Source organism: Sapajus apella, unplaced genomic scaffold, assembly GCF_009761245.1.
Source record: "Sapajus apella isolate SASKATOON/1434 unplaced genomic scaffold, GSC_monkey_1.0 scaffold36, whole genome shotgun sequence".
Classification (NCBI taxonomy): Eukaryota; Metazoa; Chordata; class Mammalia; order Primates; family Cebidae; genus Sapajus; species Sapajus apella.
The window spans coordinates 31559521-31587419 of record NW_022436976.1 but is presented as its reverse complement, the minus strand read 5'-3'; the positions used below and the strand labels follow the sequence as shown (position 1 = coordinate 31587419).

The window sequence follows — 27899 nt, the reverse complement described above, 5'->3', positions numbered from 1 at the left end:
CCAGCACCCAGCCTCGTTTGGTCTCATCTTTTATTTCCAACCCTCAGCCCCAACTCCAAGTCTCCAGTGCCTGTACCCAGTGAGCCCAGGGCTAGGCAGAGTAAGGCTCATCTGCCTGTAGCCCCTTCTCCCACCCTGCACAGTCACTCTACTGAAGTCCAGGGGAGCCTCGCAGCTCTGCAGACCAGGTTTGCAGACACAGCCTGAACTCCAAGAGACCCAGCTCCTCTCAGTTCAGGGCCAGAGCCCTCAGAAGGGCCCCAGATATGCTCTGGGATCAGTCTCCTGGAGTCTGTGGAATCTGGGAACACAGCCCACCACTTCATGGGATAGCAGAGACTGGGGCAGAGGGATCCCTCAGGTCACCAGGCAGCCAGGCTGAGCAGCCTTACCCCCAGGTGGAGCCCTGCTCTAGCTGAGCACCTTAGTAGCTGTGCTGCTGCTGGTGTCAGTGACTTATTTCCTAGCTCTGAGGCAGGGGACAGTGGGGATGCCCAGCAGGGAAGCAGGTTTGGGGTCCTGTCTCAGGCCTGATCCTAGCTTTGCCACCCCAGGCCGACTGACCCTTAGAATTGAGGGGCCTTTGGACAGCCATGACTGCAACAGGAAAGCTGCGGTCCGGCCCCGACTCCTGCACCTCTCGGTGATAGGCCGAAGCCCTCCTTTGTGGAAGGACTGGCCGGACTCTCCCTTTTCTCCTGCTTATTTCAGGATCTTTCCACTGGCTCATGTAGAGCTCTGGCCTGGCCCCAGGCAGTAAAAACACCTGGTGAACAAGAACCAGTTCTTTTTCAGAGACCTGCCCCTGAGGAAGGCCAGACTAACCTGCACCAGGGCCATCTTTGTTGTGAAGGCAACTGCAGGGCTGCCGAGGGGCCTCAAGCAGAGGGGCAGCACAGCACACAGCAGGCACTCCTCCCAGGCTGGGCTCTGTGACCAGGCTTCTCCTGGCTCAGCACCCCAATCCCACGGCTCTTGTCTATACCTGACTCTTGCTCCAAAGGGACACAGGTATTGGACAAATGTTGCATCCTCCCAACCTTTCCCCAGCCCTGGGTCAGCACCATTGATACAGGCTAGTCACAGCCTCAGTCTCCTCATCTCTCCAATGAGTATGCTTTTCCAATAAAGGTGGCTGTGCTGAGCAAAGCCTAGGAAACCTTGTACCAAGGTGAAGAGGGAAGAACCAGATGGAATCTTCTAGATCCTCCTAGCTACTCCCCAACACACCCATTTGGACTCTCCCCACATGACTAACATCACTTGTAGTGAACACGTACTGCTCTTAGTCCGTGCGTGGCACTGTTCTAAGTACTTTCTGGTGATAACCTCACAGCCCATGAGGCAGGCAAACCATCATCCCCCATTCTGCTGCCGAGGAAACAGACGTATAAACTAATTTGTCCACAGCCACACGGCAAGCTGCAGCAAAAGCAAAATTTAAACCTGGCCATTTGCTATCTGGTCCCCAAGGGCCTTATAAACATGGGCTGACCCTGCACTTTGCTCGGGCCCTCAGTGTCCTCCCCCCCACCCACCCCAGCACCCGCTCCTGCTGCAGGCCTAGAATGAGGTCCCCAGAGCTCCAGGGAAGTAGAAAGTTCTAGTCATTGTGCAAGTCAGATTCACAGCGGCGTACTTCACCCTAGCCCTCAGCATTTCTTGCCTAGATGTCATCTGGGAATGGCTCCCTCCACATCCTGCCAGCCCCAGCAGATCCATCTCCCAGGATGCCACCAGCATGTTTTCCAAAATTTAAGTAGACTTACTCTCAAAGCCCTTCGAGGGCTCCCACACTGCCTTGGAGGTTTAGGGAAAAAAACCCAACCTCCCTGTGCTCCCCTACAGTGGCAAACAGCAGGCACTTCAGCTGGGGACCTGGGGCGAAGCCAGCCCTACCTGAGTGGGGGGCAGCAGGGAATGGCTGTGGCCTACAGGACCCTTCTGGCAGATGGGGACTCCCCATAGGAAACAGGGCTTTGAAAAACAAGAACCTTTTTCTACTTCCAGAAAAATAAAAGATATGCCAGCCAGCCAAAATGTGCTTGCAACACAAGAAACTGGCTTTTAGAAGGCCCCCAAATATTTAAAGTGAGACCGACACCCTCCCTCCCAACCTACCTTCTGCAGAGGCCATCACGACTCCACAAGAACACAGAACTTGTAGGCTCAGGAAAAGGCGACAGATGCCTCAAACACAAAACCTCATCCTGTTATGCACCAGGAACAAAACCTGTCCCCAACAAGTCACCCTGCATTTTGTCATCAGTGTAATAAACTAGAACCCACATTCCCCAAACAGGTCAGGAAGGGCTGCGGAAAAAAGATGTCCCTTTAATAAAACGTTATCAACATATATCGTACACAAACTACAATGTATCATAATTACTTTTTTTTTCCTCTCTTAATTCAGAACCAGACTACAAGGTAAGAAAAAACACAGAAACAGCTACAATGTTCCCAATAATCCGCACGAAGTCTTTTTTCAGGCAGATGATATCTCACATAATATGATATACATGGATCAGAAAGGGGAGGGAGTAAAACAAAGACCAGCTACAGGGGAGGGAGGGAGGGAGGGAGAGGGGCGTGTCAATGTACAAAGAATTCGGGTGTCTTCCAGGGCAAGACACAAAGGTTTCTGTGGGGTGATGAGGTGAGTGGGGCTGTGAGCACCCTCCCGGGAGGGGACAGACTCCACTGTCGGGCTTGTTGGTTTTGAAAATAAAAGCAGGACCAGAGACAGCACGGCTGTTTGGTTGTCAGTGTCCCCCCACCCCCATAGCTGCTCCAAAGTCTTTCCATCCAGTCCCAAGCATATACAGAGCAATTCTGGTCAGTATCCCATCTTTGAGAAAGGACGAATAAAGAGAAAAAACAAAAGAAAACCGGAGCTCCAGCCCCCCTGCCGGTGCACACGATGACACTGATGCGAGGATCTTGGGACCAGAACGCAAGGTCACTGTTTCCACGTCCCAGGTCATAGCCATCCTGTCAGTGGCAGCCTCTCCTACTCTGCGCCAGGCCACCACCCAGCTGGCAGGATTCTCACTGGGAAGACTGGGGTGGGGGCAGAGGAGGGGCTGGAGAGGCAGGGAGGCCAGGACAAGAGGGAGGTCCAGGAGAGGCGGAGGAGGAGGAAGGCGTCCTGGGAACAGTGCATGCCACCGGGTCACAGCGATGGGCTCGGCTGTGGTGGAATCCTGAAAGGGGTCGGTGGTCTGGCCCCTCCGGCCACAGGATGAGGGTGCTGGGTTCTGGGCTCCAAGGGTGCCACTGCTGTTGCCGCAGAAATCAAGCCAGAACAAACACGTTCCCGCTCCTCCCCTGCCCGCTGCACAAACCAAAACCCCCAGTGGAAAACGGTGACTGCCTTTCCTTCTTTCCAAAAAAGGCCTTTTGAAAGAAACCACCGATTGTAAACTGTCCAGTTTATTATTATTTTTGATGGCTACAGACAATGTAGGCTCTCACACCTAGACTAGCTTTCCTGGTAGAAGGGCTTGGGCACAGTCAGCAGGGCTTCTGGTTTTCTTTTTTTTCCTTTTTCTTTTTTTTTTTTTTTTTAAGAAGAAAGCATAGGGGTTGATTGGTGTGGGGGGCTTGCTAGAAGCTTCCATTTAAAAAAAATTTTCCCCAAAAAAACCCCCCTGAAAACAAATAAAAAACTCCCAACGACGGTAAAATCCCAAACAAACAAACAAACAAAACAACAAAAAAAGTGTCATGTACTGAAAAGGTCCTTTGGGGAAAGAGCAAGGGGTGGGATTTTCCTGGTCACTGACTCGAAATACATTTTTGAGTTTTGTCCTTCATGTTTTATGGAATAAAAAGTTCGGCCTTTTTATTGCATGAAACTAGAATTGGGAAAGGTGGAGGGCGTGAAGGGGGTGGGAGGGGGTTGAGGGGAGCAGGGAGATGCCCTCCCCACCAGCTCCTGGATAATGACACCTCACTTCTTGCATAATTTCTGGCATCTTCCCGCCTGCAATGCCGGCTCTCTCGGCGTCTTGGAGAAGGGGGAATCACACACTCATCGTCATGCTTGGAGAATACTGGAAGGGAGAAGCAGAGAAGAGCGGTGAGGGTTGTGGGGAGGCTGCTGACACACCGAGGCGCGGGGAGCCTGGTTTGACTGCACAGAACTGAGCAGGGCTTATTTGGGGCTGTAGCTGGGCTGAGGGGCACATGGTGGCACAGAGTGGGCAGGGGGCCAGCAGGGTAGGATAAAGGCCAGGAGGTGGGAGCTAAGAACCACTTCTCAGTGCCAGCCTGCCCTTGTGCTGGGAGCTATGGCAGCTGACAGGGCCTCCCCTGCTCCTGCCCCTCTGAGTCATCCTCTTCTCTCCAGTCAGCCCCTGCCCTTGCCCAGCGCAGGCCTTCAGACTGTAGGCAACTGGCTTTCACGAGCTGGAGCACAGCCAGGGTGCCCTGGGGTGGGGCCAGTCTGGGGCTCTGTTTTTGTTTTTAAGACAGGGGTCTCACTCTGTCACTCAGGCTGGAGTGCTGTGGTGCGATCAAGGTTCACAGCAGGCAACCTCCTGGGCTCAAGCGATCCTCTCACCTTCGCCTCCCAAGTAGCTGAGACTACAGGCATGCGCCACCATGCTGGCTAAACTTTGTATTTTTGTGTAGAGATGAGGTTTCGCCATGTTGCCCAGGCTGGCAGTCTGGGGTTCTGGAAAGCTGCTTAATCATAACACTGTTTCTTCAAATGAGAATGCACACAGAAGCCCTCTACGGAAGAGCACACGGCTGACCCCTCTGTGTTGGGGGCCCTGAAAATCACTGGTTGCATGAACCTTTCCCCATTGGACAGATGGAAATGGACCCTTGGGGCAATGCTGCCCCAACTCTCTCAGCCCAGGGCTCTGCCGGCCATATCAGCTTAATTAGTGCCAGAGGCGTCCAGCCTGCAGAGCTGCCTCCAGAAGGCCCTACCAGCAGGCAGTCTCGGGGCGGCGTCAGGGCTGCACACTGCTGCTGGAAAAATAACTAAGGTAGAAAGCCTGTTAACGTGGCCACCAGCTCAGCTGGCAGGCTGCGGCCCGGCCCCGCAGCTCACAACTTGTTAGGTTAGACTCCCCAGGCCTTGGTGATGACAGCAGTGGGCAGGGGGCGAGACTTACATTGTCGTTCTGAAAGGAGTGGAGGAAGTTCCCTCCTAGCTCGCCATCATCTCGAGGGGTGCCTGGAGGATTGCTAATGCCACTTATGTTGTTAGGAGAATTCTGTGGAAAGAGGAGAGGAGGTGAGCACCTGTGTCCCCAACAACCTGCCCACACAGCTGGGGCGCCGCCAGGGAGGCCGAGCGCACACTCACTTTTGGAAGTCCATCTATGTCGCCTGACCCTGGAAAGAAAAAAGAATCCAATTCAGTTTCTTGCCTGCTCTTCCACGGAGGGTCTCCCCAACTCTCGGGGCTCCTCAGGCCTCTAAGCCCTTCCATCCAAGTCCCACAATGTGCGGAGGACTTTCTGTGCAGGTAAGTTTCTGGGTGGCATCCTTTTCTTAGGATCTTCCTGTGTGCCCAGCCGAGCTGGCCGGGGCTGTGTACCAGGCCCAGCTGAGCCCAGAGCTGAGGCACAGAACTGGCTGCCCAGGCAGGGCGGGGCACGGCAAAAGCAGGGCCACTCACCTAATGATCCGTTCATGTGGTGTGGCTCCATGCCGCCCATGCCGCCCATCGGACCGTCCGAGCCGGGACCCATTGGGAACTGAAGAAGAAGCACAGGGCATGGCAGCTCAGTGGGCCCAGGCCCTCTGCACCCCTCACAGGCAGGGGGCTGCAGCCACACCAGAGTCCTGGTCTTGGGGAACCCCTGCTCTGGTAGGCTCTGCTCACACACACTTGGACATGCCCTGCTTGAGAGCTGGGCCAGGCTCCTCACCTGGGCCCTGCAAGCTGCAGGGCAGAGGTGCTCATTCCTATGTGCCAGGTGAGGGAGAGGGACTGGCCTGCCCCCACCCCGTTCCATGCAGAGGTAGCTCTCAAACCAAGCCTCTCAGATCCCACCACATGGCCCTCTCCATCCCGTGTGGAGGATGTGGTTCCCCAGACAGAGGCACATGTGGACAGCTCTCCGACCGTGCCAGGCCAGGGACCAGAACATCAGTGCTCCCCATCCCTGCTTCACAGGTGCAGAAACAGAAGCACTGGGGGAAATGCTCTGCCTGAAGTCCCAGAGGCTGGAGGTGGAGGAGCTGGGACTGGAACCTGACAGCAGGCCTGGAGCCATCATGCTGGCCCTCTCCAAGCTCACAAAAAGAAGTTAGAAATGATGTTTTCAGATGGTCGCGGTGGCTCCTGCCTGTAATACCAGCACTTTGGGAGTCCAAGGCGGGTGGATCACCTGAAGTCAGGAGTTCAAGACCAGCTTGGCCAACATGATGAAACCCCGTCTCTAATAAAAATACAAAAATTAGCCAGGCAGGGTGGTGGGCGCCTGTAATCCCAGCTACTCAGGAGGCTAAGGCGGGAGAATCGCTTCAACCTGGTGGCGGAGGTTACAGTGAGCCAAGATCACACCGCTGTACTCCAGCCTGGGTGACAGAGCAAGACTCTATCTGAAAAAAAGGAAAGGAAAGGGGGAAGGAGGAAACAGGGAAGGGGGAAGGAAAGGAAAGGAGGAAGGAAAGGAAAGAGGAAGAAAAAGGAAAACGGAAAGGAAAAAGAAAAGGGGAAAAAGGAAGAGCAAAAGAAAGAAAAAAGAAAAGACAAGACAAGACATTTCCTGGGACTAGGTGTGGGAAAAGGTGGGGTTTGATGACTGGGAGGGAAGAGGGAGCCAGGGCACTAGTCCAGGAGGCACCGCACGGCACCCTGGGACTGTGGGGTGGCGGCGGGAGGTCACTAATGAGGCTCCTGTGCAGAGCTGATGATGTGGCAGATGGGGGCTTAGAGACAGAGTCGATTCTATCCACCCACAGGTCTATATGGAACTATCAAACTCATCTTGGAAAGGAAGGCCAGAAAGGTCACATCGCACAGCCACGAGTCCCAGGGCTGGGGAAGGTGGAGAGCCAAGGCCCTGTGATGCAGACTGGGTGTGCATGGTGTGGGAAGGGGGTGGGGGTGTGGAACGGAGGACTGTTTGGTGCCTGGCTGCAACTGGGCACGGCAAACGCAGAGCTGAGTCATACCTGAGCCTCAGCCCAGAGGAGCAGCTCATGGATACCCAACTACCCCACAGTAGGACAGAGATGCTGACTTCCAAAGAGCTGCAAATTACAGCTGCAGCTTCAGAGCAAGGCAGAGAAATCATAACGGACTGCCTGGAGCAGGCGGAGAGCATCAACAGAACTGAGGGGTAAAGTCTGGACAGGCAGAGCCATCACAGAAGTCACTCTAGGCGGGGGTTCCGCATGAGCAGAAGGCTACCCAGCGGGTGGCAGCATGGCATGCTGGAGCCCAGAATGGGGTGTAAGGGGTAAGGCTGTGACCAGGCTGCAGGGGCACAGCTAGGGCACGAGCCACTTTCCTGTGCCCACCCACACTGGAGGGGACATCCTTGCCTCTCCAGTGGGACCCCCACCAAAGCAGTTCACAGGCTTTTGGGCATTTTGCCGTCTAGCAACAAATTTCATGCCTATTAATCCAAATGATAGAGAACGAGAGGAAGCCAACCCAGGAAACAGCCATGCTAGACCCAAAAAATCCCCAAACATGGCAATACAGAATTATGCACAAGTATGTTGTCACTTTCACATGAATATGTTACTTTAACATCAATGTATAAAAAAACAGGTATTTCTTCAAAATTACGTATTATTGTGTACTTTGTGTGTTATCTTAACACTTTTATTGAGATACAATTCACATACCATACAATCAGCCCATTTAAAGTGTACAATTCAGTGGTTTTTGGTGTATTTACAGCGTTGTGCAACCATCACCAAAACCAATTTTAGAACGCGTCCATAACCTCAGAAAGAAATCCTGCACCTGACTACAGTCACTTCCGTCTCCCTCTAATCTCTGACCCCAGGTAACCGCCCATCTACTTTCTGTCTCCATGGGTTTGCCTATCCTGGACATGCCAATACACAGAATCATGTGAGCTTCTGTGGCTGGTTTCTTTCACTAAGCATGTTTTCAAGGCTCATCAGTGTTGTCACATGAATCAGTACTTTAATCCTTCCCGTGGACAAAAGCAGTCTGCCGTATGGATATACCACATTTCATTTATCCATTCATCAGTGGAGGGAACGTTCAGGTTGTTTTCATTGTTTGGCTATTATGACTCATGCTTCCACGGACACTGATGTACAAGCTGCGTGTGGACACACATTTTCATTTCTCTTGGGCAGATACCTAGGAGACTGCTGGGTCATAGGATAACCCAATTCTCGAATCACACAGGCATCACTAGGCTGTCTGATCTTTCTAGGAAACGTCAAACTGTTTTCCAAAGCAGCTGTGCCATTTTACATTCCCACAAGAGTGTCTTGAGGGCTCCAATGCTTCCACACCTTCCCAACACCAGTCATTATCTGTCGTTTTCACTCCAGCCGTCCTCGTGGGTGTGAAGTGCTATCTCCCTGTGGTTTTGATTTGCATTTCCTAATGACTGACGATGCTGAGCGTCTTCCCACGTGCTTACTGACTATTGGTAATTTTTGGAGAAATGTCCATTTAGGTGCTTGTCCCATTTTTAAATTGGGTTGTCTTTTTATTACTGAGTTGTTCTAAGCGTTCTTTGTGTATTTTGAATTCAAGTCCCTTATCAGATACATGATTTGCAAATATGTTCTCCATTCCGTTTGTCTTCTTACTTCCTGACGCTGAAGCACAGACTTGTTACCCCAGCAGAGTCCAGTTTGTCTGCTTTTTTTCTTCTGCTACTTGTGCTTTTGGTCTTGCATCTTAGGCGGCTTTGCTTAACTCAGGTCATGAAGGTCATTACTCCTTTGCTTTCTTCAAGTTGTTGTCATTTTAGCTCTAACATTTAGGTCTATGGTCTACTTTATTTTTATTTACTTATTTTTGAGACGAGTCTCACTCTGCCAGCCAGGCCACAATGCAGTGGTGTGATCTTGGCTCACTGTGACCCCCACCTTCTGGGTTCAAGCGATTCTCACGTGTCAGTCGGCTGAGTAGCTGGGATTATAGATGCACACCACCACGCCTGGCTGATTTTGTATTTTTAGGAGAGACAGGGATTTGCCATGTTGGCCACACTGGTGGTCTTGAACTCCTGACTTCAAATGAGCCACCGGTTTCGGCCTCCCAAAGTGCTGGGATTACAGGCGTAAGCCACCTCGCCTGGCTCCCCATGATCAACTTTGAGTTAACTTTTGGGTACTGCTCTAAGTTCAATCTCATCCGTCTGCATGTGGATATTCAGTTGTCTCAGCATCATTTATTCTGTATTATTTACTTTTCTATTAGATTAATGCTATTACATAAACAATAGGAACTAGTTAACAATGGCAATTAGTAGCAATTAGGAGGCAGACTAGTTAAATAATTGATACATATGAGAAAAAAAAAATTTTTTTAGAATTTCGCTCCTGTTGCCCAGGCTGCAGTGTAATGGCACGATCTCGGCTCACTACAACCTCCGCCTCCCAGGTTCAAGTGATTCTCCTGTCTTAGCCTCCCAAGTTAGCTGGGATTACAGGCATGTGCTACCACACCCAGCTAATGTTGTATTTTTAGTAGTGATAGGGTTTCTACTAAACCCTGTGTCAAACTCCTGACCTCAGGTGATCTGCCCACCTCAGCCTCCCAAAGTGCTGAGATTACAGGTGTGAGCCACTGTGCCCAGCCAAGGTAATATTTTTATAAGGTTTCTGTCCTCTGATAAATAACTTTTTACTCGAGTATTTAAATGTTATAGGCTATATTACATTAATTATTTTATTTTTCAGATAATGAGGTCTTGCTCCATCACCCAAGCTAGAGAGGGCTCAAATGATCCACCTGCCTCAGCCTCCTAAGTACCTGGGACTACAGGCTCGAGCCACTGCACCTGGTTTATTATTTATGTATAAGAAAAATAAAACATAGGCCAGGCATGGTGGCTCACACTCGTAATCCTGGCACTTTGGGAGGCTGAGGCAGGAGGATCTCCTGAGCCCAGGAGTTTAAGAACATCCAGGGCAACATAGTGAGACCTCATCTATACAACACACACAAAAATTAGCTGGGTATGGTGGCACGTGCCTGTAGTCCCAGCTCCTCAGGAGGCTGTGGTGGAAGGGATCCCTTGAGATCCCAGATGTTGAAGCTGCAGTGAGCCATGACTGTGCCACTGCCCTTTTAGACTGGGTGACAAAGACGCTGTCTCTAAATAAACAAACAAATATAAACACAATAGGATTAATGACACAAACATTACTAATATTTAAATTAAACATTACGATGTTTCTTTCTGACCCAGGATACATTAGAACATTTTGCTCTGCTTCCTTTCCCACTGGTCTCTGAATTGCCTGCAGCCTTTATATAGCCTTTAGGACATCTTTTTTTTTTTTTTTTTTTTTTTTTTTTTTTTAAATCAAGAGATGGAGTCTGGTTCTGTCACCCAGTCTTGGAGTGCAGTGGCGCAATCGGCTCACTATAATCTCTGCCTCCCAGGTTCAAGCGATTCCCCTGCCTCAGCCTCCCAAGTAGCTGGGATTACTGGCATGCACCACCATGCCTGGCTACTTTCGTATTTTTAGTGGAGATGGGGTTTCACCATGTTGGTCAGGCTGGTTTCAAAGTCCTGACCTCAAGTGATCTGACCACCTCTGCCTCCTAAAGTGCTGGAGTTACAGGTGTGAGCCAGTGCACACAGCCTATGTATTTATTTTCTATTTTTTGTTGCTGAGACGGTAAGGATGTCTTGTTTTGTTACCTAGGTTGGTCTGGAACTCGTGGCTTTAAGTGATCCTCCCATCTCGGCCTCCCAAAGTGCTAGGATTATAGGCATGAGCCACTGTGCCTGGCCTCTATTTTATTATAATTCCTTTTTCCATTCTCATCTCAATGCATTTCCAAATTAGAAAAGGACATCCTTCTTGTCTCACACTTTAAAAAATAGAAGTTTTCACAGCAAGCCAACATTTTCACATCTTTTCTATGGCCAGCAATAATGACAGTCATCTCGTGGACACGTGTCAGAGGCATTCTCCTGTCTGTGAAGCCAAAGATCTCATTAAGTACTTCGGCATGTTTTGAGGAAATTGAAAAGTGACCCAAAACTTTCATTATGAAAGCTGATATCACAGGTAAGCAAATTACACCCCTTTGTGACAGTGTCGGGTATAAGGTGTGAACATTTAGCAGGTAAGATGTTTCCATTTTCCTTGGTAAGAAGCTTATAGACTAAATGAAATTTGCCCAAATTAACTATGTACTGTCTGCCAAATATGTAGATAAATGAGCAAAGTCTAGGTTGTATTTGGACAAGGGAACAACAATCTTTTATGTCTTCAATGACTTCACTAAAATCTTCACGAAAATCAAGATTTGAAACTCCAGTTTTCAAATCAACATACCTAAGAGCTAGTGAAAACCTGGCGCTGTGACTTGAGGCATCCCTTGACGCGCTCGGAAGCACGACTGTTGGGAGGATCAGACAGGATCAGCACTGCTGGAAAGGGGCAATGCAACTGTTATCCTGAGTCTCCCTCCGTTTGGTTCACACACAGGACTTTTTTTTTTTTTTTTTGAGACGGAGTCTCACTCTGTCGCCCAGGCTGGAGTGCAGTGGCGTGATCCGGCTCACCGCAACCTCTGCCTTCCAGGTTCAAGCGATTCGCCTGCCTCAGCCTCTCAAGTAGCTGGCATTATAGGTGCCTGCCACTGCACCTGGCTAATTTCTGTATTTTTAGTAGAGACAGGGTTTCACCATCTTGGCCAGGGTAGTCCTGAACGCCCGACCTTGTGATCCACCCAGCTCGGCCTCCCAAAGTACTCAGATTACAGGTGTGAGCCACCACGCCCGGCCCACAGGACTTTTAGTTGCAACCTCCAAATCAGGAAATGTAACCTTCTTGGTTTGTAGTACAATCAAGGGAACAAGAAGGTAATGGTGTCCATTCAAGGAGTATGCCCAAGATAATTCAGCAACCGCTGTTTTTGACTGATAACTGCTGTCCCTTTCGAGGTCAAAAAAACCTTGATTTGGAAAGATATGCCCCAGACTTAGGAGACTCAATGTCCAATGTGCTTCTGCCTCCCCTTCTCCACATGCCCAATCCCACATTCTTTTCCGCACTCCGTGCAGTACATTCTGTTTGGGTTCTTTCCTCCCTGGTCCAGTTGTGTGTGTCCTTGCATCTGTCATTAAAGTAACACGGTCATTTAGCCTTCTTTGCCAGCGATGCCTGGGGTCACGCTGGTGCTGCCATTGTCATCATTTTCTTTTTCATCATCTGAACTCTTAAGGAATACGGTCATAACATTTATAACGTCAAGACTGAAACCAGCACCGTCTAGACACAAAGCCTAACACTGCATCTGCGGCAGACTGCTAGGCAGATGCTGCTAACCCTGATTGCAGCACGCAGTGCCGCAGCCCTCAGTGATGTAATCCGCAGTGAGTCACAAGCCCTGATGTAGCATCCACGGCCAGGAAACATGGCGACAGTGACCACTCGAGGCAGACAGTCCACGCATTCCCATCTGATGCTAAAAACAGTGCTATCATCCCTCTGCGTGGCTTTTAGACTTTTCCACCCAACTTCTGCATCATTGACAAAACCTAGGACTTTTTGTGTCCCGTGAGTCCTCAGGATGAAGGGCCTTTATATTAAAAGCCAAATGGTTGGTCACATCAGTGAGGACCCTGGTGAAGGAGGCAGGCCAGAGACCCTCCCTCGGAGCTGCTGGGAGAGAAAACGTGGATAAAGTCCAGCATGGGACAGCCCACGCTCGGGGTTTAACACGTGGGGTGATCTGGGTATCACCACAGGAATGGAGCCAACAAAACCAGAGTGCCCCAAAAGGCCCCACCCCCTCAACCAGGTCACAGCCTCGAACTTTGGGGCCCCAGGCCCACTCTCTGGCTCTACAGTCTGCAGACCTCCTTTCCAGACCCTGGGCTCCTGCAGGGGCAAGGCTGAGTTCACCAGAGGCCTGCATGGAGGAAGAACGGAAGGAACTGGAATGGAGGGATTGACTGTGGAGGGGAAGCAGGTCAGGCCCTGTCCTTGGGGAACTCCTGCTAGGTGGGGACACAGGCTGCAGCTGACTAACCAAGTCCCATCCAGTGGGTGCGGGGGACACAGGAGGAAGTGGGGCAAGCAGGAATCAGAAATGGAGAAATGTGAGCTGCAACATCACTCAAGGGCCGCAACTCTGACAAGCAAAGAGACTGCCAGGTACAGGAGTTCCCGAGCTCCTGGCAGCAGCCCCTGCTGCTGGCTCCACCCTCAGCTCCACAGCCCCAGAAACAAGCCCAGGAGGGGAGGGATCACCTGGACCAGCACAGCCAGTCGGCTGGGCAGGGACCACACCAGACCCCACCTGCAGCCTGGCGCTTCCCCCCACCCCCACCAGCATATCAGGAGGCAAGTCCCAGAGGCACGGGCCCACCCTGACTGTAATCAGAGAGTGGGCATCGCCCCACCCCTTCCTCTCCCACCCTCTGCTGGCTATGAAATGGGAACTGAGTTGCCCAAGAGTTAATCACTTTTCTGATGGTTTATTTTATTCATCTTTGGTAACAAATGGCTGAAATCAATTAAACTTGCTTTCCCCTCAGCTGATGAAGTTAATTATGATTTGTTATGGTGTCTGATATGTAAATTATTAGAAAGCAGACTTACGTTGGACCGGCTGCCTCCAGGCGGCACCGGATTAATCATTGTGTAGATGTTGTCACTGGAATTTGTTGAATCTGTAGAACAGTGGAAACCCACAAGTCAGGGTGATTAATTCATTTCTTAATTAAAACAAACGCATGGCACTTGAACTCATTCTTTTGTATTTTATCACCTAAAATTTCCTCTAAGTACCACCATTTTCTGGCTAATTTGTATTTAATGAAGATTCACAAAGTTTTTAATCACAGAAAATTCAACTGTGAAAACCACTCAACCCCAGCAGTGTGGACACAGCACAGAGGGATTACGGGTTCAAATTCTTGTCTCCCATACCCCACACCAAATCTGGGGTCTCCATACGCTGCCTGGGACAACGTGGGGGCAGGCAGAACCACCACCTGTGCTCTCCCCCACCACCCTACAAAGTGGTTTTAATCAAATCAGGGAAAGGGAAACGTGGCAAATTACCCAGAGGCCACCCTGCCAGGCTGATGGGGCAGGAGGGAGAGGCAGGGATGGGGCTGGAGACGCATTAACATATGGAGTGGGTGCATGTGGCCCAGTCGGAATGTAGGTCATGCAGCTCATCAAAATGCAGCAGCAGAGAGAGAGCGAGCGAGCTGGAGCGGGAGCCCAGGATCCCGGCCGTGGCCAGCTCCACCCCTGCAGCCGAGCAGCTTCCCTGCTATGGGGAGCCGAGGAGGGGGCGGGGGAGAGTCCCCTCCATCTCCCCAATTAGCCAGAAAAGTCTCCAGCTAAAACGTTTCTATCAGGAGCAGGCGCTATAATTCTTGGGCAGAAATCCAGCTACCTCTCACTTTTTATTTTTGGGGTGGGTAAGGATCGTATGTTGAATTCCTTCTAGCTGGCTGGTACGCTATTCTTAGCTGGGAAAGAAACATAATTGTGATGCTGTGTGTGTGTGCGCACATGCCCACGTGTGTGCACGCATGCCCTCTTTTGTTTAAAGAAACAGGGAGAAGGGATCTCCTATATTGAGGACCAGAAGCCAGGAGCTATGGAAACTGGGGAGATAGCATACCTTAGAATCCTGGTCCCAGGATGCCTGAATCCCCAAGCCCCTCTTTGAGTCATCTGGGGAAACACCCACCCGGAACAGGGTTCTTCCCAACAAGAGGGATTCAAGGGCAACGAGAACCCTTCTTCCTGGACTGCTCTGCTCAGCCCTGTCCTTTATAGAGCAGCATCAGAGAAGAGGAGTGACCGAAGGCCACACAGTGGGGACCCCTGCCCCCTAAATGCCCAGTGGAAGGTGTGCTGCTCAGGAAGGAGTGGCTGGTAAGCTCTGGCTCTGCAACCTGCCCTCCAGGACTCTCTGGCAAAGTGACCCCCCTGCCACCCACTTTCCCCTCAAGCGCTCTTACCTGCAGGACTGGGCATAATGGGTGTTCCTGGAGGGCCGCCACCACCAGGAGGTCCCTGAAGATGAGACAAAGCTGACATCAGACGCCCACAGTGGTAACGCATGTGGGGAGGGGCCAGCACGCTTCCTCCCTGGTCAGCAGCGACTGCTCGCCCCGGCTCAGCCGCTGTTCATCTTACTACACTCCCAGTGCTCACTCAGAGCTAAAGTGCGAAAGCCTGAGAAGTGGGTTTGGATTCCCCTGTCCCTTTCTTCAGGACGAAGAGGCCCCTGTGGGTGTGTGTGCCTGCGTTATGTGCTCACACACAAGCCCACTGGAGAGGCCTGCGGATGCCAAGCAGCCCACTGGTCAGCTCCCCAGAAGGAAATGCCACCCCCAGGTCTGGTTTGGGGATTTCTGGGCCACCTCGGGTCTATGCAGATGCGTGAATACTGACAGCAAGTTCTAGCAGCTTGGATCCTCTGCTCAGAAGAACATGGCAAAGGGAAAGAAATGAGAACCCCTGAGCAGTTCTCTTGCACACTCAGTCCCATGTGGTTAGACATGCAATGCCCCAAACCCACGCACTTACCACATAGGTACCGGGTGATGAGGAGGAGTATGGAATCTAAAAACAAGATGTTGGGGAGCCCCATGTCAGAGTCACTGAGTGCCCTCAGCTGCCAAACCTCCCTGAGGACACGACCCACTCGTCACAGGAAAGACATCACCAACCAGTGAGCTGGCTACCCGTTTGGGTCCCCTGGGAGGGCCTGGATGTGGCTGAAGCCCAGTTCTCTCTGCTACACTGACCTGACCCTGAGACCCTGGTCTCTTACTCCCCAGTCCTGGGAGGGAGCCATAGACACAGTGGGGACATAGGAGGCCCTCCAGTTTGAGAGGGCAGGAAACAGCTTTACCTCACACTCCACTGTCTGTGCTGAGCCCCTCACCCACACCTTCCAGGCCTGCTGGGGAGGAGGAGATGGGCAGGGGCCTGCACTCTAAACAGTGCTCTCTCAGCCCAGATTCTCAGCTTACTCCTTAGAGGACTGGGCTGGCTGGGCAGGCAGGGCAGGGGTGGAGCCCTTAATGACCCCTGAACATTACTCCCAGGCTTCCACCTCCACACGGCCTTCCCCTAGAAGCATGAGAGTCCTACTGCATCTCCCCTCCCCGTGACACCTCCACCTGGGGACAGTAACTCCCCTGCATCCAGAACCCCTCCCCTGGCAAACACCACCCCACACGACCTAGGTACTCACTGAGTTAGCACTGTTAGGATTGGGCCAGGGTCTGCCAGCTCCCGGGCCCCTGAGAGAGGGAGAAAGAGATGTGGACAATGAAAAAGGTGCTGTCAACTCCAAGGGGTGGAGGCGGCAGGGGCAGAAGGGAAGGGCTGAAATCGTAACAGGAAGTCCTTCCTACAGCCCTGGGGTTTAGAGGCCTTCTGCTCAGGTCAGTAATGGCTAACTTCACGGAAATGCATGAACTGCTTTAAATGATAGGTAAACTTTACAAAATATATAAAATTGGACATAAAGCATGTAAAATCCCCTCTGGATGTGCATTTTCCTAGAAGGGAGTCCACATCCTCATAGTGGGGTTAAAAATCGTGAGTGTACTAGACAACAGTGGCTAAACTGTCCAGGGGTTCCTCTTGACTCTGCCACTGAAAGCTGTATGAGCCTGAGCAAGTTACTTGGCCTCTCTGTGCCTTGGTGACCTCATCTGTAAGCGGGGATAATAACCACGTCAGGCCAGGCACAGTGGCTCACACCTGTAATCCTAGCACTTTGGGAGGCCCAGGCGGGTAGATCATTTGAAGTCAGGAGTTTGAGACCAAGCCTGGCCAATACGATGAAACCCCATCTCTACTAAAAACACAAAAATTAGCAGGGCATGTGGTGGGTCCTTGTGATCCAAGCTATTCAGAAGGCTGAGGCAGGAGAATCACTTGAACCCGTGAGGCAGAGACTGCAGTGAGCCAGAGATTGCAGTGAGCCAAGATTGTGCCATAGCACTCCAGCCTGGGTAACAGAGCGAGACTCCGTCTCAAAAAATAAAGAAAATCATGTCACAGGGTTATCATGAAGATTAGGTGAGCTGATGCATGTAGCATGCCTAGAACTGTGCCCGTGTCCAGCACACAGAGGCACTCTATGAGGCTGAGCTCTTATCACCGGGATCGTCAATATCCTCATATTACCGATGGGAAGACTGAGGCCCAGAGGAGCACCAGCAATGACTCCTATCATGAGTCTCCCAGGGTGCAGGCAGAGGGTGGGGAAAGGAATGGGCTCTGAGCCACTGGCCGGGTCGTTTTCGCCTTACATGTTAATCCCGGGCATGGCGGGGCCGAGGGAGTTGGGTGGTGGTCTCATGCCGCTGCCGTAATTCTGTAACGATAACCAAGGGTCAGTCTATGAGAAGGAGAAGGGAACCGAAGAGAGGAGGGGGGAGGAGAAACAGACAGACAAGACAGTGAGAGGGTTAGTCTGTGAAAAAGATTGATGAGAAAAAATAACACATTCTTTCAAAAACAGTGGGGTGGGTGGGAACCAAGTCACAGTGACTACAATGACAAGCCAGCACAGAGGTACAGTCACAACATTCAATGCATTTTCAGGGGCTTTCAAGATGAAGTTCTCAAACACATGTGGACATCCAGCAAGCCGCTGCTGTCTCTGGGCTCCCACAATGCCATCCTGTACCTTCCCCCTGGGCTCAGGCAGGTAAGAGGGGACGGACTCAGTCTTAGAACCTACTGAGCAGCTCTGGGGTGAGGACGCTGCTAGGAGGTGGGAAGGAGAGGGACAGGTGTGAATGGGGAACGGAGCCAGCACTCATAAGAAGCTTGTCTGAGGCTACAGTACAGACACCTTAACCTGCCCCAGGTCCGGGTGGCAGACCCACCCCACCTATGCATCAGCATCAGAGGCCCTCGACAGGCATGATGCTGGGAAGCAGGAGAAAACTCCATCTCTGCACTCAGAGGGTTCACCATGATGTGTGTGGGGGGGTTTGCTTGGTTTTTTGAGATGGTGTCTTGCTCTGTTGCCCAGGCTGGAGAGCAGTAGTGGAATCCTAACTCACTGCAGCTTCGACCTCCTGGGCTCAAACGATCTTCCCACCTCAGTCTCTCATGCAGTTGGGACTACAGGCATACACCACCAAACCCGGCTGATTTTTAATTTTTTTTTTGTAGATATGGGGTCTCACTTTGTTGCCCAGGCTGGTCTTGAACTCCTGGGCTCAAGTCATCCTCCCGCCACAGCCTCCCAAAGTACTGGGATTACAGACATGAGCCACTGTACCCAATGCTTGAGAGAAAAGTCTACACAGAACTCACAAAGTCCCAGCAGTCCAGATTTAGCTCAGGATGGCCCATGAGGCAGAGTGCAGTGCCTCTTATCACGTTCATCTCTTGCTATAACCAGGCCACTGTTGCTCATCACCCCATCTCCAAGGGCCATTTTCCATGCAAGAATAATACATGCCTCGCTTCTCTGCTCCCTCCTTGGCAGGCTCCTACTTGTCCTCCAATACTCAGCTCTAACAGCAGCTCCTCTGGAAGGCCCTCCTGACCCTACCCCTTGGGGCTGACTGCCTGGTACTCCCACAGTGCCTTCTGACCTCCCTCCCCCGTCCCTATACCACACCAGGTTCTGATCATGGCTATGCCTGTCCATCTCCCATCTCTCCCAGTGGACTCCAAGTGCCCTCTGAAGGTGGGGCTGTGTCTTGAGGATCATACCCCCTCACCCCACACACTCAGTGGCACAGACTGGCGCTCACTAGGCCTACACTGAGGTGATCAATGAAGACGCGAGCGGGTGAACGCAAGGAGAGCAAAGGGAGCCTGGCTGCAGCCTACGCTCTGCCCTCGTAGTAGGTTGCTGGAATTTTGACGGCAAAGAAACAGCCAGCACTTGCTGCCCTTTACTGAGTGCATGACACACTTTATGTACGGTCTCGTTTGATCTGTATGAAAACTCCAGGAGGCTGGTATTGTTCCTACTGTACAGAAAAGGGGACTGAAGGTCTGAGGGAGAAAGTTTTGTCTCAAGTTGCAGTGAGTAAATGGCACAGCTGGGGTTCAAACTCGGATCTACTGGCCCCCAGATTCTGCATGCTTAGCCAAGCAACTGGTGGGAGGTGGGTGGGAAGGGGGACAGAATGGGAAGACAGAGACCCAGAGCTGACACTCGCACAGCCAATATCGGGCTGATGGTGGGTTCTACATCCAGGGGCCTTCTGCCAAATCTCACCACCCTGGGACCACCTGCTCTGCTTGGGCAGTCACAGAGGGGCTTGGAGTCGGGAAGAATGTCCAGACAGGATGCAGATGATTTCAGGAGCAACACCAGGCTGGCAGGCAAGGAGCCAGACCTGGGGCCAGAGAGGGCAGACCCCATATCACCCTGTGCCTGCTTAGGGCACGGGCTTCAAGCAAACAGTGTCAGTCTTGGGGGCGTGTGCTGGGGCCAAGCCCACTCTACTGCAGGGGGTGAGCAGAGCCCGAGACCTGACGTCAGAACACAGGAAGGCTGGCCTTGGCTTGGCTGCCTGCTGGTGACTTTGGGCAAATCACCAAATAACAGTAGTGCTTACTCCATGCCAGGATGTACCACAGGCTCTATGTGCACTGCTACAATTAATCGTCACAATGACCCCTTTACTCCACCCACTTTAGAGACCAGAAAACTGAGGCAGAGAAGAGTGATGACCCCACTGTGCAGCTGTGCGTGGCTGAGCTGGGGTGAAGCCCTGCAGCGTGGCTCTGGCTTTAGAGCCACAAGCCCCTCTGCTATGCTGCCCTGTCTATAAAATGGGGACAAAGAGCCCCATGTGTTGCCACTCTTGCAGGTCGCAGTGGATCAAATGAAACAATGGTTTTGAAGTGCCCCGTAAGCCCTGGGAGGTGTGCACTGATTTGTGATGTCAGCAGCAGAACAAACACCAAAGCCCTTAATGCTGCCGTAGCATCACAGAAGCTCGGGTCTTAAAGGGCCCTTTCTAATCCCCTCAACAAATCTCAGCCTCATCTCCCCACCTGCTGCTCCAGGACAAGCAGCTCGCCACCTCCTCAGGCCTATTCTCCACTGTGTGTGTGCAGCCCAGCTGACCAGAGGGGTCTTCCAGATGCAGTGCAGGAAAGAGCTTTACTCCACACTCCTGCTTCCAGGACTGCAGCCGCCTCTTCCACCCAGGAAAAAGGCCTGCACCTCAGAGCAAGAGCAGAAGTCTGGGATGTCTCAGCACGGATTGGGGTGAAAGGAGAGGACTAGCAGTCGCTCTCTTGACATGCAGTGTGCAGCTTTGGACTGGAAGGCTCTCAGTGCACTATCCTGCTGCTCCTGACCCTGCCCAGCCTTCAGGAGTCTCTCCAACAGCCGGCATAGCAGCTTCCTAGAGGGAGCTTCTCCCCCCAGTCCTGCCGCCCATAGCGGCACACACCTTGGAGGACCACTCGCACCTTATCATTTCACAGATGAGAATTTGGAGACTCGCCGAAGGCCACACAGATGTCAGGAGTGAGTATCAGGCTGAAATCGGGTTTGCAGGGATGTTTTCTCACATAGGACAGGAACGCCCAGAAGTTCAGACTTGGGAGAAATGGGTTGCCTCTTTGGCCAGTGCTTGCCTGCCTGCAGCACCACATAGCTAAGGTGATGATGGTGAAGCCAGGCAAGGTGTGGTCATTAGCAGATGTCCCTCTGCCATCAGCACCACTCTGCAGGGCAGGGGCGGCCGGGCAGAAGAGAGGAGCCTCCAGTGCTGGCCACATTCACAGGGGCCTGTCTCCCCTTACCCCTCACCCTAGTCCCCACTTGGGTGCCCCAGATCCTGGGCAGAGGACGTAATCCACAGTCAGGAACAGTGCAGGCACCCCTGACCACGGTCTCAGCTCAGCATCTGCCAGCTCCACAGTGAGAAGGGACTGAGGAGCTGGCTGGGCTAGGGCCTGGGGGCGGTGGCTGCTGCTCCCTCCTGCCACTGCCTCAGAAGGGCTTTCTAGGTGCCCACTGTTTAAACCTGGATCTGCCGGCCCCCCAAGTGTGCATTCTTAGACAAGCATCTTGTGGGAGGCAGGTGGGAAGGAGGACCACCCAGTACTGTATTTACCTTAGGGGATAACTCTCTAGTCTATAGGATTCAACTACCAGAGTGGACTTCAGGCTGTCCAGACCATTTTCTGGGCAGCAGGGCCTGGCTAGCTCATGCTGGGACACCCCTCAGGGGCCACCAAGGTTAAGTTCCTCAAGGGTCCCCATTCCTTCCTCACCGGCCTGGGGTGCTCAGGATCAGGACTAATGACCCACCCATCTCTTTTGGGGTCCTCTGCTCAGTGGCACTAAGCTTGGACTGGCCTTGGATCAGCCCTAGGAGATGGAGGAGGCACAGGATCATACTGGGGCCTGTAGATTCTCCTTCATCTGAATTCTCAAACACAGACAAACCAGGGTAGTGACCTGATTCTATGCTGTCCTGGCTTTAGCCCCAGCCTGAATACCAGAAATGCTGACATGTCAGTGGCTCTGAGAATTGGCACCCAGGGGGTCTGGGAGCCACAGCACTTCCGATGGGGCCTGGCATTCTCTCTGCTAAGTCCGACCAGGAGCTCCTCAGTTTTAGCTTCGTCTTATTAGAATTCACTTTTGACACACTAGGATAAGAGATTACTACCTGATATCAACATACATAGAACCTTTCAGGAAGAAGGGGACCAAGTGCAAGTACTGTCTCCTTCCCGGCACTGGCACTTTACGAAGCCAGAGTAAAATCTGTCTGGAGCACTGGGGACGAAGGACGGGGTGATGCCTGGATTGCCAGTTCCTCTGAGACATTTAGGCTGACATGTGACAGACTCACATTTTGTCTGTTTCAAAACCTTATGTCACTCCATTCGGTTTTAAAATAAAGCAGCTCCCTGACCACACTGTAACTATCCTTTGTTCAGAAAGTTCTGGGGTGGTCACTGATTAAAGCAATCTACTTCCTGGCTGTGAATCCCATGGCGATGGTCTCCCACCTTTGTGCCTGGTCTCAGCACAGCGCTGTGCGTGTGGTGTGCTTACTCTAGGCTGAAGGGGCTAGCTGCCCTTCCTGACAGCCTGGGCTGTGGCAATAGGCAGGGCTGCCTCCCCCAAGCTCAGGGCCTGCCAGAAGGGGAAGGGATCCACAGGACACCATGTGGGGACTTCATGGGGAGGTTTACATTTCACAGCTATTTTGCCCGCCCTTCAGTAGCCCCACGAGGCCATCACTTGGTGCCCATTTTGCAGATGATGGACTGGGGGCCCAGCAAGGCTGAGCTGCTCTCAGGACTATGCTTTCTGGAACTATGTTCTGAGCTCGCCCCTGCCCTGTCCAGAGGGCAGCACCCTCAGGGGAGGGAGAGAAAGGGCTGGGGAATGGGAATAGTCTACCCTTTACCTCAGTCCAAAACCACCAGGCTCTGCCGGGCCCAAGATAAGCCCCAGCTGACCACAAACCCTTCAATCCACCCTGTACATCAACCTTGTCTAGGCCCAGTGCCACGCTGATGCCAGGCCTTCCTGACCCCACTGTTGGCCCAGTGCACATACCCTGGGTTGCTTCAAGGGAGGTTTGGCTCTGGGATTTAATACTCACCCAACCCAGAAGGGTACAGGAAACATGGGTGAAGCACTTTAGGGTCACCACATTGATAAAGTAAAATAAAGAGAGGGAGAGATGCTTCCAGAGCTCCTGAGGTTGGCAAGGGTGTGTAATATAAATAAACAAAGGTGAGCCTCTCCCTCTCCCGCCTTTGACAATCCTGGGGTCAAAGGGGAGCTCTACCACTTGTCCACTGCTTGGGTGAGGCCAGGAGTCTCTGTCTGCAGGGCCTTGGCCTCTGGGAACCTCACCTCTTTAGAGTGTGCCAAAGAGTGTGCTGGACTACGGGCCAGAGGCAGACATGATGAGACATCCACCACGCCCAGAAGTTCTGAACTGCCAGCACACCCTGCTACCCTCCAACAGCCTGACATCCGCTCCCAGCCTTTAGAATCTCAGTGTTCTGATGGTCCTAACAAACTGTTAATGGCTTTGCCAGAAAAGAAAAAAAAGGAGAAACTGAAAGCAATCCCCAAACCCAAGCAATTAGAGGCCTGAACATTGGTTTTAAGTCCCTGAAGTTGGAAAACACAAGTAGCTTCCTTAGGGGAAGCATTCCGTGGCCAGCATCACACTGAGAACTTGACCCTGGCAGGGCACAGTGGCCCACGCCTGTAGTTCCAACACTTTGGGAGGTCGAGGTGGGGGGATTGCTTGAATCCAGCAGTTCAAGACCAGTCTGGACAACATGGTGAGAGCCTGTTTCTACTAAATATATGAAGATTAGCCAGGCGTGGTGGTAGGAGCCTGCAGTCCCAGCTACTTGGGAGGCTGAGGATGTAGTGAGCAGAGACGGCACCATTGCACTCCAGCCTAGGCGACAGAGTGAAATCGTGTCTCAAACAAAGAGAAAAAAAAAAAGAATTTGATTCCTGCTAAAAGAAAAGAAAAAAAACAACGAACTGGATACTGAACCCTGCTCTTTCCAGCAGCCCCCAAGTCAGGCATCGTTCTTATTCCCATTTTACAGATGCAGCTGCTGAGCCTCTGAGAATCCAGGGGCTGGGCGGTGGAGTTAAATTTTCCCTCCTCAGATTCCATCCTCCTGAGTCACACAGATCCCATGACATCTGACAATCCAAGGCCACTGCTGACTTCTACACCAATAAAATGTGACTGCTGTGCGGCTCAGGCTGTGGGGAGGGAGAGCTGTATCTGACTCGGGAGAGGGGAAGCTCTGCTCCTACCCTGCCCCTGCCCCTGCCCCCTTCCCTAGGCAGGCAGCCCTGCAGAGGTCAGCTCCAGGCAGGGCTGCCAGGCAGGAAGGGGCCACTCTGCAGCTTAAGGAGCTAGTAGAAACACCAACTTTAGAGGATTTGAGGAAGGAACAAAACCAGAATACTGGAGCGGCAACTGCTGCAGGCTTGCTTCCTTTTAGGATTATGGGGCCAGCAGAAGACAAGGACCTCCCTAAAATCTTTCAACACCGCAGATATTCCAACTACCACTGAGAAGAAAGTGGTGGCTTAGGCTTGCTGTAAACATAATTCTGGAATGGAGCGGAGGACTATGGTTCTATGGGGCAGACGCCTCTCCCTACAGAAGGGAGCGCATGTGGGCGGGCATGGGGGGCACTACTCCACCCCAGGGGACCCAAAAACCAGTGCAGGGGGCCCAGAGAGTCCGAACACCTGCACGCAAGTGAGGGAACGCCCAATGCAGCACATTCCAGGCAGAACAGAAGAGAAGGGAAAGAACACCTGAAAACAAGCCCCTTGCCTTATTCAGATCTCCAGCTTCCTCTAGTCAGTGGCTAGAGCATTCCCAAGGCGGGTGGAACATCGCGGGCGCTCTGCCACAGCTACTACAGGAAACAGAGCCACGTGCAAACACCCAGAGGGCTGGGGGCCACTGCAAGATGGTTTCGCAGCAGAACATCTGTCAGACCTGTGCTGCAACAGCCCTCCCTGGGGGTGCGGAGCTGGCCACAGCGGTGACGACTTTTCTGTGACCGTAAGAGGTCTAGGAGGTCCCTTTGTGGCCATGGAGCCCTCTGGTCAGAAAGAATCCTGGCTGAAGTGGGTGCTGGGGTCCTGCCAGTGTGGTCCCCACTCACCAGAGAACCAAGGACACAGCACCCACTTAACAGGGAAGGAAACTAAGACCTGCTGGAGCCCACAGAGGTCAAAGTAATGCATCAAGGACAAACATATGCCGAGTCTCTGGCAGCGCTAGGAAGGCCGCTCAACTGCCCTGCCTTGGGGGCACAACAGATGGTGGCCCTAAGCCATCTCAAGTCTACCTCAACCAGGAAGAAGCAGCCCTGGGGTTCAGGAGCTCTGTGCCCTTCTTCAGATTCCGTGATAGAACACCACACCGCAAAAGCATCTGCCAACTACAAGGCCCTAGCTGTCCCCTTTTCCCTAGCTTCCTGAGGACCCCTCAACTCTGCCTGTCCTCCAAGAGGGGCTGCCCTGAGCAGCGCATGAGGCCAGCCCGCCACGGTAGGGGACAGGAGCAGGGGCGCGGATGTGTCCCCCCTCTCACCCCTGTGAACTGAGAGATGTGGAGACTGACAGACCGTGGAAAGAGGAGAGCAGGCAGGTGCACACAGACGCCAGGGAGACGGGTGGACAGACAGACGGTGCTTACCTGTGGGCCGGGACCCATGGGCCCCATGCCTCGGGGAGGGTTCATTCTCTGCATTGATCCTCCCATGTTGGGGTGGGCTGCGTGAGAGAGGAAGCACGTCGTGGGCCTGCAGGAGCAGAGGGAGGAGGAGCTCTCCTGACACTCCCAGCCACCCTAGGCCCACCCTGTCCTTTCTACCTTGTTGTCGTGTGGGATCCATGGAATTGGGCAGCAATGGCTGTGTCCCAGGAACTCCTCCTGGAGGCTGAAAGAGATGTAAGACAGGCTGAGGAGCTGCTCCGGAGCTGCTGGACCCAGGGAGAGGCATCTACCTGTCCACCCAGTTCCCCGCCTGACCACGTGGGGACACTCATGGCCTCCCTGAGACCATTTCTGCTGCCTGCCGGCAGGGGAAGGTCACCCCGGGCGTACCAGTCAGCTGTCACTGGTGTTCGCTAAAACTGTGGCACTGTCGGGGAGCTCTGTGGAGGGAAACCATCGTCCCATCCCACTGTCTTGGGGTAGGGAGTCTGCACACCCATCAGAGCTCTGAAGTGCAGCAGGAACATTCTCTAGGTATTGCTCTGGCTGTACCACCAACCACCTTCTTCTCAGGGGCAACACTGCCCACTCCCTCCTTCTGCCCAAACCCCAGCCATGCGGTTGAAGCCAAACCCCATCCTGCCTTTGTCTCACAGAGACATTCCTCATTTTAGCTCGACTTCAAATTATAGGGACTGAGACACCCACGACCTAAAATCCTATCACTGTGGGAAGCCCTGTTTAAAAGGGAACAGAGAACGAGGAAGCCTTTGGGATTGAGATGGGGAAACTGAGGTCACAGGCCTGAGGGTCCCAGTCACAGGCTGCAGAGGCAGCCACCAGGAGAGGGGCAGGGGTGCTGGATGAGAGCCCGGCTCCAGAGCTGAGGCCATCGGCAGTGCTGGTGTGGTTACTAAGGAGAAGGTAAGCATGGGGGCCAGGGTTTCCTGGGTGAACGCTTGGCACACCTACTGTGAAAAACTATGAACAGCAATTTACTTGAGACTGAAGTTATTTCAGCTGCAACTGGAAAAAGAGAGTAGGAGTTGCTGGCGGGGGAAGTTTGTTTCTAGGACCCCAACCCTTAGGGCTAAACATGAGCCTTTGCCTTTGAGAAGAAAAGCCTTTGGTGACAGCTGGTCATCTTTCCTCATCTGCGGGTGCCAATGCTGCTCAAAGGCTGGGCATCTGTGACAGGGGTCTGTGCCCAAGGGCCCCAGCCCAGGCTGTGCTGCTGTGGGGGAGGCTGAGTGGGGAGCTCCTCTGCCTCGAGCTCAATGGTGACCTCCAAACAGGTTCTGAAACGAGGTAGTGCAACGTGAAGGGACAGACTGTCACTGATTCCCCTAGCTTCAGAATGGAACAGGGGAGCAGGTGTGTGAGGACTGCGTGAGGGCCTAGGGAGTGCCTGATGTTCACCAAGCAGAATCGGTATTTGTTTTTTTTAAAGACAGAGTCTCTCGCTCTGCCACCCAGGCTGGAATGCCGTGGTGTAATCATAGCTCACTGCAGCCTCGAACACATGGGCTCAAGCGATCCTCCTGTCTTGGCCATCCCAATAGCTGGGACTACAGGCACGCGCTGTTACACCTGCTGGTTTTTAAATTTTTTTTGTAGAGATGGGGTCTCACTATGTTGCCTAGGATCATATCAAACCTGGGCTCAAGGGATCCTCCTGCCTCAGCCTCCCAAAATGCTGGGATTATAGGTGTGAGCCACTGCACCTGGCCCACAGTGGCATTTAGTACCTGCTGTTTCCGCCTGCCTGGGGTGCTTAGCAACTGTCTTCCCAATCCCTGGATTTTAGTTGTTCCGGCCTCTCACTTTCTCCCAGCCCCGCTTCCTGGCCCCAGGTTCCCAAGCACTGAATCACTTGGCTGGTTTATGCCTGCCCACTGGGGGTTTGTGGTTTTTATAGAGTCCTGGTGACTCAGGAAAGTCTACCTCTAAGGCTGTCTGGATTGGGGGATCTCAGGACATGGGGTGGATGGGGGACCCTCAGGGTCATGAGCTACCCAGTGTAGGACCACCCCATCCAACCCTGACAGCACAGCCGCGGGGTATGGCAGACACTGTCCAGGTAGCCCAGTGCTGACCACAGATTCTTGGAGAAAGCTTGGATTCCTCTAACTTCCCTATGTGTCAGTGTCAGAACTCCAGGAGCAAAGCTGAATTGACCAGAGGCTCAGAGGGGGCCTGGAGGTTGCATCCCTCACTGAGGTGACCGTGAGACAGGGAGAGACAGGCTGGACCTTTTCTATCAGGGAAGAAGGTGTGCAGTGACCAAGGAAACGGGTCTCGCACTGAGAAGCCGAAGCCCTCGAACTTGGGGAGGAAAACAACGGCTGGTATATGGGACCATAATTACACACTGTGCACACAGCCTCGGGGTCTGCAGGGAGAAAGACGCTCTGGGGCAGCTCTTCTCCTATAGCACAGGTGTGTGGGGCAAGGCACAGGAAGTGTGTGCCTAGGAGACGGACAAATCCCTGCTGCATCGGCGCGCTCTCTCACCTGCCC

General features: G+C 52.7%; 1 protein-coding gene across 6 annotated transcripts in view; it reads right to left on the bottom strand.

The window, feature by feature from the left end:
* Positions 1-2314: 2314 nt before the first annotated feature.
* The window catches only part of SSBP3 (single stranded DNA binding protein 3), a 180697-nt gene continuing 155112 nt past the window's right edge, over positions 2315-27899 (bottom strand). For 3 of the 6 annotated variants that reach the window (XM_032296895.1, XM_032296897.1, XM_032296899.1), the window contains 11 exons: positions 25536-25602; positions 25359-25435; positions 17457-17521; positions 16388-16436; positions 15715-15750; positions 15144-15198; positions 13762-13832; positions 5639-5717; positions 5324-5352; positions 5130-5231; positions 3804-4055 (listed from right to left, as the gene is read on the bottom strand). In XM_032296895.1, coding sequence (XP_032152786.1) covers positions 4026-4055; positions 5130-5231; positions 5324-5352; positions 5639-5717; positions 13762-13832; positions 15144-15198; positions 15715-15750; positions 16388-16436; positions 17457-17521; positions 25359-25435; positions 25536-25602 — 660 coding nt within the window. In that variant the 3' untranslated portion in view covers positions 3804-4025. Of the gene's footprint in view, positions 4056-5129; positions 5232-5323; positions 5353-5638; positions 5718-13761; positions 13833-15143; positions 15199-15714; positions 15751-16387; positions 16437-17456; positions 17546-25358; positions 25436-25535; positions 25603-27899 lie in introns of all 6 variants that reach the window. The other 3 variants (XM_032296896.1, XM_032296898.1, XM_032296894.1) reach the window with 2 other exon arrangements.